The sequence below is a fragment of the Urocampus carinirostris genome, chromosome 7 (genome assembly GCF_059441175.1).
Source record: "Urocampus carinirostris isolate Australia breed hairy pipefish chromosome 7, RoL_Ucar_1.0, whole genome shotgun sequence".
Taxonomy (NCBI): Eukaryota; Metazoa; Chordata; class Actinopteri; order Syngnathiformes; family Syngnathidae; genus Urocampus; species Urocampus carinirostris.
In genome coordinates, this window is record NC_142355.1 from 12807618 (window position 1) to 12821573 (window position 13956).

Genomic DNA, 13956 nt, shown 5'->3' on the forward strand with positions numbered 1-13956 from the left:
TCAATTCACAAAAAAGTTCAATTTTTCGTACAGAAACAAATATAAGTAATAACTGTAAACAACTTGCTAAATAAGTGTCATGTGAATTGGGTAATTTCTCAGTGACATTTTCATTTTAATTGATAAGTTTTTTCTGTTTTTAGTAATAGATACCTGCAAAGGAGATTGCATAAGATGCCTGATGCTATTTTATCCATTACCGTATTTTCCGCACTATAAGGCACACCGGGTAATAGGGCGCACCCCGAAAAAATAGTTTTTGGTCCTATTTTTGACATACATAAGACGCACCGGATTATAAGGCGCTACAATGGGAACGTCGACAAAACAGTCAGATAGTTCAGTCCAACTTATTACCCCCTTAACATTCCCAAAGCTTGCAAAGACGCAAATACGTGTCGAGAACACGTGCGGATGCGGTGTCCGTACGATGTCACTCAAATGCATCGTTCCATCATTCGGAAGGTTAAAGTCTTGGGATTCAAGAAATACCAACCATTCCTTTGTATCTATTTTCTTTTTCGCTCGCAACTTTACTGTGCATATGACAATAAACACTTGGAATTGAGTTTAATTTAAAAATAGACACTCCATTCCATCCATTATCTGCACCGCTTATCACAGAAACATCGAGTTCAGTCTGAAACAAGATACAGGGACAATATATAACCCGGAGTAGCTCACTGAAGTCGTTGTATTCATAATAATGTGCAGCCAATGTCCTCTTATATCTGTGAGGGTAGTAAATCCAGGAGAATAAAATATTTACAAATACAGAATAGAAAAAAAATGCTTTCTCTATGCCGTCAGCCACATGCTATACGCATTCATCTTTTTCGGCCAATTGCAGGCTTTGTTTGCCGTTCAAGCCAATGCCAGCCTGTAAATGATAAAAAGGATCCGCCCCTTGACCTCCGAATAACTTTAGCCAATAGTGATCGATTCAAATGATGATTGACACATTGGTTAGCCAATGAAACGCCGGTAAATAAATCCCAGCATACACCGCGTACTACTTGGCGTTCGGGGGAAAATCTAGTCGGTGGCTGCAAGTTAGTTGGAAAACTTTGCAATTTTAAAATTGATCCATAAATAAGGCGCACTGTATTATAAGGCGCATGGTCAGCTTTTGAAAAAAATAAAGGCTTTTAGGTGCGCCTTATAGTGCGGAAAATACGGTAATTTGCGCTATTTTTTGTTTTTACTTATCAACTGTTTACATCATTGCCACTAGGAGCCAATTGTGTTGCTGCTCTTTGATTACCACACCCTTTAGGAAAGAGCTGCTAAATGTTATCAGTTATCACACTTCTTTTTATTGCACTATTTTTACGATGCACTATCCTTTGTTTTCACAAAAATTCCATTAGTTTTAACTTAGGCATAGCTCAAGCACTATGTCAATTTGTTTTCCCTGCCTTTTTTTCACTTTAAAATCTTCATAACTTCATCTTCAAAACACCATGTCTAATCTTTCTGCATACAACGTTCACTGCGTTGTTTTCAATGACAATAAAGATGATTCAATTCATCTGCTTTTGTATCTTAGGAGATTTAATAAAGAGAAAGTACTCAGGGGAGGGCCTTTAGAACAGGTAGGTATTTTTCATTTGAGGACTCGCTTCCCTGTTCTCCTTGCAAAATTGATGTGTGTCTTCTCTCCTTATTTTGAGCGTCTACTAAACTTCAAACCTACCATTAACGTAAAGTGTCATTATTTTGAATCATTTTTATGAGGAATGAGTAACAAACCGTTGAGACCTACGCACATTTGAACTCCAACCAGCCATTAATAATTCTTTAACCTGCGCTGTACATTTGGAATAATGTCTCATTATTTAACTCCGGATGAATGTCGCTGAATGGTACAATTTAAAGGGCGATTGTAACCTAAAGGTTTCCCTTGCAGTGCAGTGATCCTTGCTCTTCTCCTCCATGCTCATTAGTCTTTGGAACATGCATGATTAGCGCTGACCAAGGGCTATTGGGCAGCGAGAAAAATAAACGAGCCAAGGCCCACACAGATGGGATCCAACGTTTATGACCGCAAGGGACAATTTAACACAATCACTTCTTAGTGTGACGTGTGACACATCCCAGTTATGCAATATTTATAAATTGGATATGCAAGCATTTTGTAGGGGTGACCATAAAACACTACAAATGTGTTCAACCATCCCCAGAATGTCCTCATCCTTTATTGGAGGGGAAAAAAAGAAAGAGAGGGGAGAGCTTCCGAAATGACAGCTGGCAAATGAAGATGAGGTTGACCTACCTTAGAGCGGCTTTTGAAGGTCCTGAAGGCGCCTGCTTTGAAGATTACCCTGTTCCTCTTGCAGAGAATGAAGACCACCATGCCGATTACCACAATCAGCAAGAAGAGAGGCGTGAGGATGGCCATGATCCACAAGTTACTCTGCGGCATCTTCACAACAGCTGAGCACAAATAACAAGCCATCATTAGCACTTGAAATTGGACTCATGCCAAAGGAGATAGGCAGCACTAGGAAACAGTCTTACGTCCTTGCATCGTGCTTGTTTTTTCCATGTGCAAAGTAAACTTCAGTTGTTATGCATATAACAAGGTTATTATACTCAGTGTTGCAAATAACGTGTTTCAGAAGGAAGAACAATTACTTTTCTTGCTCCTTTTTTTCTTTTTTAGTTAATTATTGAAAGCAGATCACGACTCAAAGTGTCCTCTAATAGCTAACTGTTCCTCCTTTGTTCACAATGTTGCATACAATACTTAATCTGTAGGGACCATTAATGATGGTGGGCGTATTCATATATCTAAATACAGTTACGGTGGCGCCGTCTCAAGAAAGGAATATGAGGGGAGTCATAGGGATATTCTACCTATTCGCCTCTAAGCCGTATTTCCAACTACAAAATAAAAGTCAGAGGTTCAGTTTGTATTTACATATTTGGTTGTGTCACGGGCCAGAAATGGAGACAGGACCCAGTAGCGTTTGTTTACTCGGTTTTATTGATAAAGAGGGAGAGCAGGGCTTGCTTCCACGAACCGAGGATCGACGGACACGGGTAGCAGGTGGCAGGAACGCGGAAGTGGCGCTTCCGTGTCGAGTGAGGATAATCGTAGACTGAAGGGATACTGGTCACTAGCCGGGACAGGAGAGCAAGGGCGGTATCAAGTTCGGAAAAGAGGTCGCCAACAGGTATCAGGCGAGAAACAGGGCAAAACAGATCGGTGGTCGGGATGGCAGATCAGAGCAGAAACGGGTCCAGAAACAGGTCGGCAACAGGTATTAGGCAGAAGAAAACAGGGCTGGAAAATGTCAGACGGAATGAGCTTGCCTAGCTGGGAGCGAAGGTTCGCAACAATCTGACGGCTTCCTCTGGAAAGCCCGGGATCTAAAAGGAGTTTCTGAACCAATCAGCTCTCAGGGCTGTTGGCGCCAATTGGGCAGTCACAGGCGCCTGAATCGGCAAACATGTCAGGTTGTATGTCACCAGTAGTAAATGGTCAGCAGCTCGTAGTGGTCAATGAGGGTAGACTGATTGGATGGGTCAGCGGGGCTTGGTTATAAAGGTGATGGCAGACAAAATCAGGCTTTTCCAGAGGCGGGCTGTCTCGAATCATACGTCCTGTATCTGCGTTCTGACAGTCGCAGGATGAGTTATTGGTGTAGTAGGCGAGTGATATCCTGGACTATTCATTGCCAGTTGGATAATGGACCTTTTTTCTAAGTCTGAGCAAGTGGGTTTATAGTAAAACCCGGGAGACCGATTTGGGCATAAAATGTCAGTCATTAAGTTCGGTTTTGAGCGGGGACGGATTTCTCTCCCGATATATATATTTTTTTAATCATCCTGTTGAGAATGTAAGTATTGTAAAACCCATTAGAAGTAGACATCTCTTTTGGAATGAGCAGTCAGCCAATACCATACACACACACACACACACACACACACACACAATATATATATATATATATACAGGGTTGGGTAGGGTTACTTTAACTTGATTACTTTCAATTACTTTTGGATTACTCCAATACCTAATAAAGACAAAAGAAACTAAATATGAATAAAATTACTAAATTTTGTGCAGGCTTGGGGAGTAACGAAATACATGAAACGGCAAAAATGATGTTGGCAAGCTGTTTGGATTTCTTTTCATTTTGTTTCTGTCGCATTTTATGTTAGTTTTGCCGGAGATCAAAAAGATCAAAGCCAGGAGAGAAAGCTTACCACGTGTGTGAGTCATCATTTTATTCATATTTAGTTTCTTTTGTCTTTTGTTAGCAAATTTGGTATTGGAGTAATCCAAAAGTAATTGAAAGTAATCAAGTTAAAGTAACCCTATCCAACCCTGTATATATATATATATATATATATATATATATATATATATTTATATATATATATATATATATATATATATATATATATTTATATATATATATATATATTTATATATATATATATATATATATATATATATATATATATATATATATATATATATATATATATATATATATATATATATAAATATATACTGTATATACTGTATATAATATGTAGTAATTTAATTTAATAAAGTAATAATAATTTTTGGTGTCAATAATCAGGAAGGTAATGAAATTAATTTTTGAATTAAGTGACTGAAACTAACAAAATGGACATATTAGGGGGGATATTTTATGCAGGGCTTTAAATGTCTGCGTACAGAAGGTCTTCAGCAGCAATATGTGAAAGAGGCATTCCAAGACATTCCTGAAAAACATGACACATTGTTGGGTAGACTCCACTTAGTTAATTATAGTTTCTCGGGAAGAGGAAGAAAATAGGTGAGAGGGAACATGAAGTGCTCTTCAGATGCTTCAGTGGGAACAACATCAGCAGACACGAACAACACAATTTCCCCTGAACACAAATCAAAAGCTTTTTAAATGGAATAATTGCTAGGACTGAGTCTGTCAGCTAAAATGCAAATGACCCAAACACAATTTGCTCATGGTAACATTTTCAGATGAGAAGTGCTTCAGAAGTGGGTATTATCAAGCATTTTAGTCTGAGGGTGTGAGTATCGAGGCAGACATACAACACGGTACAAATTGCATTGCTCTTATAATTTGTCGAAAGAAGACAGCAGCCCTAAATAAGTAAAAAACGGCACAAGTCTGATCATTTTAAAGTAACCTTTTGAGAACACATACTGCACCATGTTGAAAGTTCTCAGGACTTATAGCTCAAATAGCAACGAATGGAAAGTAAGATCATTGCTCCATCTGGTTATCATCTTGATGTTGTATTAAATGTAAATTATGTTCTGAAATGGCATATCCCTGCTGTTATCTTGCGTTTTCTTCTAAGCCTCACTTACCTTCAGGAAACCTTTCACTCACTTGAAGTGTCGGTATTAGCCATTTGTGCATTGGCATTTGGGCATTACTTATCTATTTTTGCCAGTTTGGCATCGTTGACTTGAGCTTAAAGAGTATCGTGTATGTTTGTGTGTGCTTTTTCAGGTAACACGGCTAAACACTCTCTTCTTCCTCTATCTCGCTCAATCTTACTATATTTGGTCATCTTCAGGTTCAATTTTCCTCACAGCTGCAGTTACTTGTCCAGATTTAACTCCTATCATGACTCTCCCTTGTTACTATTTTAACACTCTCTCTCCTTGGTCCTGTGCTAGCTTGTTGCCTTCCTTGACACCTCCCAACACTCTTGTCTCAGTCTTTTGGTATTCGAGTGTAACTAACCCTTGCCTGCCCTTCTCGATCACAAGTTTCATCTGACAAACTCTTGTAGAATAGAATAGAATAAAATAGAATATATCTTTATTGTCATTGTTACAAAATGGGTTAACATATTGTGACAACGAAATTGGGCATGACACTCCAGTCTCATACATTCACAGTGAAGTAAAGAAACCAAGAAGATAAGGAACAGAGAAGATAAGGTTATAAAACAAGGAGGATAAGGTGATAGTTATAATTATAGCTATAATGTACTGCCGTTCTTGCTGAGTTTACTGGACCACTGACCCCTCGCCTTCATCTTGGACCACGATCTTTTCCTCAGTACCTGTGTACCAAACTCTATGCAATAAAGACCTCTGTTACTACACTAATCTTTAATTTTGCACTGTACTCCTTCACCAACCTGAGTGGGTCCCTGACAGTAGTGATGTGTTAAATAAAAGTAATCAAGCTAACTACTGTAATATGATTTGACTTTGATTGCTAACCACATTTTTGAAAGGTAGCAACTTACTGTTTCAGAATACACAACCAACATAAGAATCAATAAAGCACTATCTTACGTTCAGCCTGTACTTGAACAAAGTAACCCAGAGTCAGTGCCATAGTCTGAGAGTCCAGACTGCTCAGTGTCTTGGCTGCCGTGGTTCCACTGATGGGCGCTCCGTTCATTTGGGCATAGTACGTCAACTCTGCTGGGTTCTTGGGACCAGGAAGCCGCCGCATGTTTACCATCTGAGAAAAGAGATCCAAGGAATCGTGTTATTTATAATGTGTATTCATTTTTATAAAAATGACAGATTGGCAAATTGCACAACTTCTTTAGGTCCTAATATCTTCTCTAAAACATCTCTGGAAGTTGCTGTTAATCTCAACAACTCGTATGGTTGCTTGAAATCCTTGCAAATTTTTGAATTTTAATGTTATGTTTTCAAGGAAGAGCAGTATGGCGGATGAGTGGTTAGCGTGTCCGAGGCACAGTTCTGAGGTCATGGGATCGGACCTTCCCGTGTGGAGTTTGCATGTTCTCCCCGTGCTTGCATGGGTGTCCTCCCACATCCCAAAAACATGCACGTCAGGTTAATTGGCCGGTCCAAATTGTCCCTACTTGTGAATGAACGAGTGAGTTGTCTGTCTCTGTGTGCCCTGTGACTGGCTGGCAACCGGTTCAGGGTGTCCCCTGCTCACTGCCCGGATATGGGTGCAATGGGCTCCAGCACCCCTACGACCCTACTCAGGATAAGCGATGAAGATAATAAATGAATGGATGTTTTCAAGTATCAACGTGCTTGTAAATGCTTGAAATTGTGTCCATGTTTCTCAACTAGTCTGCTTAAAAATGACACGGACACTGCTCTTTGGTGGCTTCAATTTGCTATTGCATTTTGTCTTCCCTTGTTATTAACGGCATCTGACATGATTTGCATGCTATTGTCAATTTTAAGGCTATCGCCGACTAGGAGGAAAGGTGCCAGCTACACCTAAACAAGGGACTATGAAATGTGTATTGGTACAAGGACATTTATTTCGGGCCCTGCACAAAAAATTAAGGTAGTGATTCGCTGTGGTAAATTGTAATGGGAAGAACTTCTTGTAAACAAAAAATGTAATCATTTTTACACAAAGCCTATGTAGGGAGAGATTTTTCTCAAAAACAAATATATTTGTGATTTACTCAAGCTCTAATAATCATGTTTTGAAAAATGCACACGCAACATTAAAAACCCCGAATATAAATTGCAGATATATTTGTGGACAGGACCAGCCCAAGCCTACATGGGGCCCTAAGCAAAATTAGATTTGGACCCCCTATTACTTGATAATTTATTTTTCCTACTACAACACATTCTATGTTCTACTCCAGAGGTGGACAACTATTTGGAGTCAGGGGCTGCATGTGACATGTTATACTTCTTTTGAAATATATTAGTTTCATCAAATTTATTTTGAAACGACCACAGTTAGAGCAAAAAGTAAATTAGGTCCCTGTTTTAACCACATCAGTTTTTTATTTATTTTTGAAGTATTACTGTAGGGGTTTTTTAGGGTTATTTTTAGTATTTCTGAAGTCGGATTTTTATTGAAGTTCTGTAGTTTTTTATGTAGTATTTAAATCGTAGTATTAGTGTCAGTACTTTTGTTGTATTTCAAAATTAGATTTTTGTTGTTGTATATCTGTAGTATTTTCATAGTATTTTTGTATTTTTACAGTAGTTTTATGATAATGGTATTTTTGGAGTATTACTGTAGTATTATTATTTTTTTAGTCTGTTGTTTTATGTAGTATTTCCATATTAGAATGTGTGTTGTATATCTGTAATATTTCTGTAATATTTTTGTAGTTCAGTATTACTGTAGTTTATTTTTTGTAGAATTTTTGTGATATTTCACAGGAGAATTTTGGTAGTAATGCTATTGGTGTAATTTGCAGTTTTCTCTCATCATATTTTATATTATATTATTATGGATTGGTATTTTATTAGTATTTCAGTAAAAGTATACTCTATGTATTTCCAAAGCAGTATTTTTAGTAGTCTTTTTGTAGAATTTTTGTAGCATTTCCATAGTAGTCTTTTAGTCATTTTTCTTTAGTATTTTTGTAATATAACTGTAGTTGTCTTTTTGTAGTATTTTTGGAGTAAATAATTCTGTAATACTATTTTGTAATATAGTATCACTGTAGTATTTTTGTAGTAATTCTATACTATTTTTTCTTTTTCAGAATTTAATTATATATGAGGTCCCTGTTTTTAAGCCCTATATTTAATATTTAGTTTTGTATTTGTTGTGTAGTATTTTTGTTGTATTTCTGTGGAAGTATTTTTAAGTGGACACAAAGTGTCAATGGGGACAATGTTGGCACCAAGCCCTAAGCACCCGCTTAGCTCGCTTATGCCTTGGGCCGGCTGTGTTTGTGGATCTGCAAAATACATCATTTCCACCAGATTTTCCTTCTAATGATTTTGGAGGAATTGGAAATTTAGCTTTGAAAATCCTTAAAAAGTGCTTGAATTTGGCCATGAAAAAGGTGTACAAACCCAGTATCATTACTAATGATACACAACAGATGCAAATATCACCTGAATGTAAACCACTGAGTTGGAGCAAGGATGGCAATAGGATCTTGTTATGAAATAAAGAGCATTTGCTGGCTATTCCTCTCATTCGGTATCTGCCTCCTTTATCTCGCTAGCTATAACATTGGTCATCTGTGACATCTCATAAAAGCTCAAGGGTGTGAAAATCATAACACCCGGAAGGAAACAACCCTTAACTTAATTTACACAACACGGAGTTGACAAAATAAGACATTTGCACATGCGTAGACCTTAATTCATCCTCTGCCTTTGCCATTGGCTGTTAGAAAACTTGCAAAGAAAACATGGAATAATGGATTAGACATGAATAAACTCTACTATATTTTGCATGGGGCAGCACGGCGGAGCAGTGGTTAGTGCGTGTGCGGCACAGTTCTAAGGTCTCGGGAACCTCCTGTGTGGGTTCAAATCCAGCTACCGGACTTCCTGTGCGGAGTTTGTATGTTCTCCCCGTGCTTGCGTGGGTTTCCTCCGGGCACTCCGGTTTCCTCCCACATCTCAAAGACATGCGTTTCAGGTGGATTGGCCGGTCCAAATTGTCCCTAGGTGTGAATGAGCGAGCAAGTTGTCTGTCCCTGTGTGTCCTGCGATTGGCTGGCAACCAGTTCAGGGTATCCCCTGCCCACTGCCCGATGATTGCTGGGATGGGCTCCAACCCCCCCGCGACCCTAGTGAGGATAAGCGGTGCAGATAATGAGATGAGATGAGATATTTTGCATGTTTTTGCAAAGACTATAAATAAAACTATTTTTAGGAGTATCTCAGAAAATTACAGTATTGGTATAGTTATTTTCTCCAATGCATTTTAAAAAAAAAAGTCACTTCTAAAACGAGAATTTCTATTTAATAATTAAGTAATTACTTAATTGAATTTCCTATCTTATTGTCATTTTATGTGAGAGCTGATTCTCAATTAGCTTAGTGTATACGTCGTTGCTCTAAATAGTCAGTATTTAAATTAACATTTTTAATTAAAAGCTTGCGGGTTTGTAGTGATTTTGAGTTGCTTGAAGTTGACATTAATGTTGCTTAGTATTAAAATAAGTTCAATGTTTAAATGAGTTACACAACACAGCGACGTCTTGTTGTAGAGTGATAAAATACATGCTGCCATAATTTAGTTGTTTAGTAAGACATGTTTTCTAAATTATTCATTCATTTTGTGCATAATGTTTAATTATTATTGGGAATATACTGATCAAAACTGTATTTTTTATTTTTCACTTTTTTACACAGACACAGATAGACAAGTTCATGGGCTAGCTTGTTGTTCTGCCTGCAGAACCTGCTAAAAAAAGTACAGGGCTCTAAATATGCTAATTGTGCTTAATGTATTTCTTTTATTTATACAGTTATTATTTTCTTGTTTATAAAAGTACTTTGATTTACCTCGATTATTTTGATCTATTTTTAAATTAAATGCTATCTATTGTTGATTGAATGGACTTTGATGATCTGATTGAATGGTTGTTTGAAAAAAAATAAGAAGAATTTGCTACAGTTACTAATTACTTGAGTAGTTTTTTTGTCAAGTACTTTTTTTACTTTTACTCAAATAAGTATTTGGATGTTTACTTTTTACGTCAAGTCAAGTCAAGTCATGTTTATTTGTATAGCCCTTAATCACAAAGCGTCTCAAAGGGCTGCACAGACCATAGATTATTGCAAACCGCAGAATATATTGACACCATCCCCTGATCTAAAACCTACATGATGGCAAATAATACACAGATATTGTCAACATAAAGTATAGGTTATTCATATGCTATAGAATAGAAGTGTGTTTTTAGCCTAGATTTAAACATTTCCACTGTGGTTGCAGATCGAATCTCAGGGGAAAGAGCATTCTACAGCACAGGGACCCAGATAGAGAACGCTCTCGAACCTGCGGATCTCTTCTTGGCTCTTGGGATCACTAGTAGACTAGCATTTTCAGAGCTGAAGCTCCGGACCTTACGTCTACTGAATCACATTATTCTGAAGAAACATTAATTTTACTTGAGTCAATTTTTTTAGCTTGTAATCTGCAGAATGTGATTTTCTTCTCTGTACCAATTCATTCAGTTTCATTTCGCTGCACTTCGCCAAAATGCGCACTTCTGCGCCAATGTGGTTATTTTGATGCTGCACTTCAAAGTGAACACTTGATTTGAGGTACTCGGCCCGAAATAAACCCGAGATTGCGCACTTCAACCGAAGTGTGCACTTTGGCGCCAAAGTACGTACGGTGCAGAAGTAAAGCTTTGGGTCTATTTCGGCGCTAAAGTGCAGCTTCGAGTTTACTTCAGGGTCGGGACCCTCAGATCAAGTTACCCGATCACGTTCATGCAGGTTCGGTGTATACCAGGCTGGTTTGGCCTGGATTTTAAAGGCCCTATTGTCATGATTAACGATGTGAATCACCTTTGCCCGCTCATTTGGCGCCAACTGCCTAAGACTCTGATCGGCTCCCGGTCCCTATTCAAACCCACTCCTATCTGTCCCCTTATGTCAGTCCGTCTGCGAACCTCAATAGCTCTAGGCAAGCCTTTTTCGACCCTGACTCCCACCTGTTTTTTGCTCCCGTCTGTCCCCCGGTTTCGACCCGTTTTAGATCCTGACCAGGTCTACTCTCCCGTCACTGCTTTCGACCTCTTTTTGTCTCCGACCACGTCTACTCTCCTTTCCTGGCTTACGACTCGCTTACGACCCTGACCACGCTTTTGCTCTTCTGTCCCGGCTACGGACCCGTTTGTCCGTCCTTGACACCGCCATCGCTCGCTACGGAAGATGCACTTCCATGTTCGGATCATAATCCGAGTACAAGAGCGACTTTCTTACCGCGCCAAGCGAACACCGGATCAGGTGGCACATGCCTTCCTCTTTCCTTTAATAAAACTTGTGAGAAACGTAACTCAATTGGGTCTTGTTTCCGTTCTGTTCCTGACACCTATCTTACCTCTAGTAGAAACCGATTTTGACTCCTTTGCAACGCTCAAGATCGAGGTTTCGATTGTCATTTCCACTCACTTCTGCCCGGTTTTACGTCAGAGTTCTCAGATTATCGAACTCTGATACCTCGATTTTGGATTTTTTTTTAGGCTTTTATATATTTTTTATACTTTTTATTTTTCACTGTAAATGTTTGTGATGAGGTCTATATTTAGAACAGGCCTGTGGGCACGTCATATTATCGCGGGAACCAGGTTTGCAACCCATGCAATAGATGGTTCCCAGCCCTTCTCATCCCAGCTTACCTCAAAGACCTCAAATAAAATCCTCCCACGCACCTGTACAGTGTAGCCCCCCACAGTGGTTGCCCGCTTCGATCGCAGAACTTGAGATCCCTGTCGCCCGGCTACATGGAAGAGCTCGGCCAGCCGCTGCTCCATCAAGCTGGCAAAGCTCTGGTAGTTTGTCTCTAGGGAGGACCTGTCCACATCCTGAATCACTGAGTGCAAAAAAACAACAAGAACACAGTCTGAGTTTAGGAGATAAAGGTCACTGAAGAAGAAAAGAAGTAGGAGACATGAATAACTGATGAAAATCCAAATTTTGTGAAGAGTAAAGACTGTAACAGTGAAGGGATGCAAATATGGATTATAGCCGAAAATGATCATTCTGGCATCTATTTTCAGTGTCGGGACAAACGCGCTACAAAAGAACATTCCTGCGATGATACTACATTCCTCGGTAACGAGTACTGAAACACGTTACTGATAAAGGTTTTGTAACTCTTTTGTCTTTACTTCATGGCTCATTACTGCATTATTAACTAATCATTAAATGCATTTATTGTATTAGATTGTTCTCTAAGTCCTGAACACTCTTACATCGCTCACGTTGTCACACAACAAACTTTATCAAAAGCACATAAAGGGTTTGTGTGTTTGTAATGACATACAAAGTACAAGCACCGAATAAGAGGGCTCTGAATTGCTTGTCATAGAGATATTCTCCCTACTGTATATGCATGCATCTAAGCCGAATTTAGAACTCATCTCATCTCATTAGCTACACCGCTTATCCTCAATAGGGTCGCGGGGGTGCTGGAGCCCATCCCAGCAATCATCGGGCAGTAGGCAGGGGACACCCTGAACTGGTTGCCAGCCAATCGCAGGGCACACAGGGACAGACAACTCGCTCGCTCATTCACACCTAGGGACAATTTGGACCGGCCAATTCACCTGAAATGCATGTTTTTGGAATGTGGGAGGAAACCGGAGTGCCCGGAGGAATCCCACGCAAGCACGGGGAGAACATACAAACTCCGCACAGGAGGTCTGGAGCTGGATTTGAACCCACGCAGGAGGTTCCCAAGACATGATCTGTGCCGAACTATGCCACTGCGCCGCCGTGCTGCCCCCGAATTTAGAACTATAAAATAATAAAATGGCATGGCTAGTTCCTGAACAACAAACCAACGGGAAATCATTAGGGCAAAGGTGAGCACAGAATTTACGGAAAATGTGCGCAGGTTTTTTTTTTGGGGGGGTAATATTATTTTTGCAATAAACCACTCCTGGAAAAAAAGAAAACATTTTGGACAGTACACAGAAATAAAGAAGAGATCTTTGATCATGGTTTGAAGTCCAGAGACAAAATGGATATGGAGTCTTTGCTAAAAGTTCGTTTGTGAGCTCTCAAGATTACCCATGCCAAGAAATATGAAGACCTCACTGCTTTCAAAGGTAAGTGTACATGCTTTGTTGTTTTTTTTTTATTAGTGAATATTTTAAAGCAGTTTCAGGATGTCAGTTTTTACGTGAAAAACTACAGTATATTGTTATTAATTACTTTGAGAGTAACCGACTACTTTTGGTTGTCCGTAATCTAGTGGGTAACTAAATTTCTATTCAAATTAAGTAACTAATAAAGGTAACTAATTACTGTTTTCAATAATGCGCTCAGCACTATCTATTTCACATGCAAGTAAGCATATGAATCTAAAATTTATAGCGGATACTTAAGTCCTTTTCCTTTTCCACGTGTATTTACCGTATTCAACCACCTTTAAGACTTTATAGAGGAAAACACTTTAGAGCATCATTTTCTAGGACCTGATGTAATGTGAAGTGATCATTCCTCCTGCACAAGCTGTGAATTAAACATCAATAGACTTTCGCACAAGCAGGGCACCTAAA

The 13956-nt window shown here is 39.0% G+C and overlaps 1 protein-coding gene across 3 annotated transcripts in view; it reads right to left on the bottom strand.

Moving 5' to 3' along the window:
* The window catches only part of kiaa1549la (KIAA1549-like a), a 195446-nt gene that overhangs the window by 77288 nt on the left and 104202 nt on the right, over positions 1–13956 (bottom strand). For all 3 annotated transcript variants that reach the window (XM_088339768.1, XM_088339767.1, XM_088339766.1), the window contains exons 9-11: positions 12103–12263; positions 6299–6470; positions 2276–2436 (exon numbers count right to left, since the gene is read on the bottom strand). In XM_088339768.1, coding sequence (XP_088195894.1) covers positions 2276–2436; positions 6299–6470; positions 12103–12263 — 494 coding nt within the window. The remainder of the gene's footprint in view (positions 1–2275; positions 2437–6298; positions 6471–12102; positions 12264–13956) is intronic.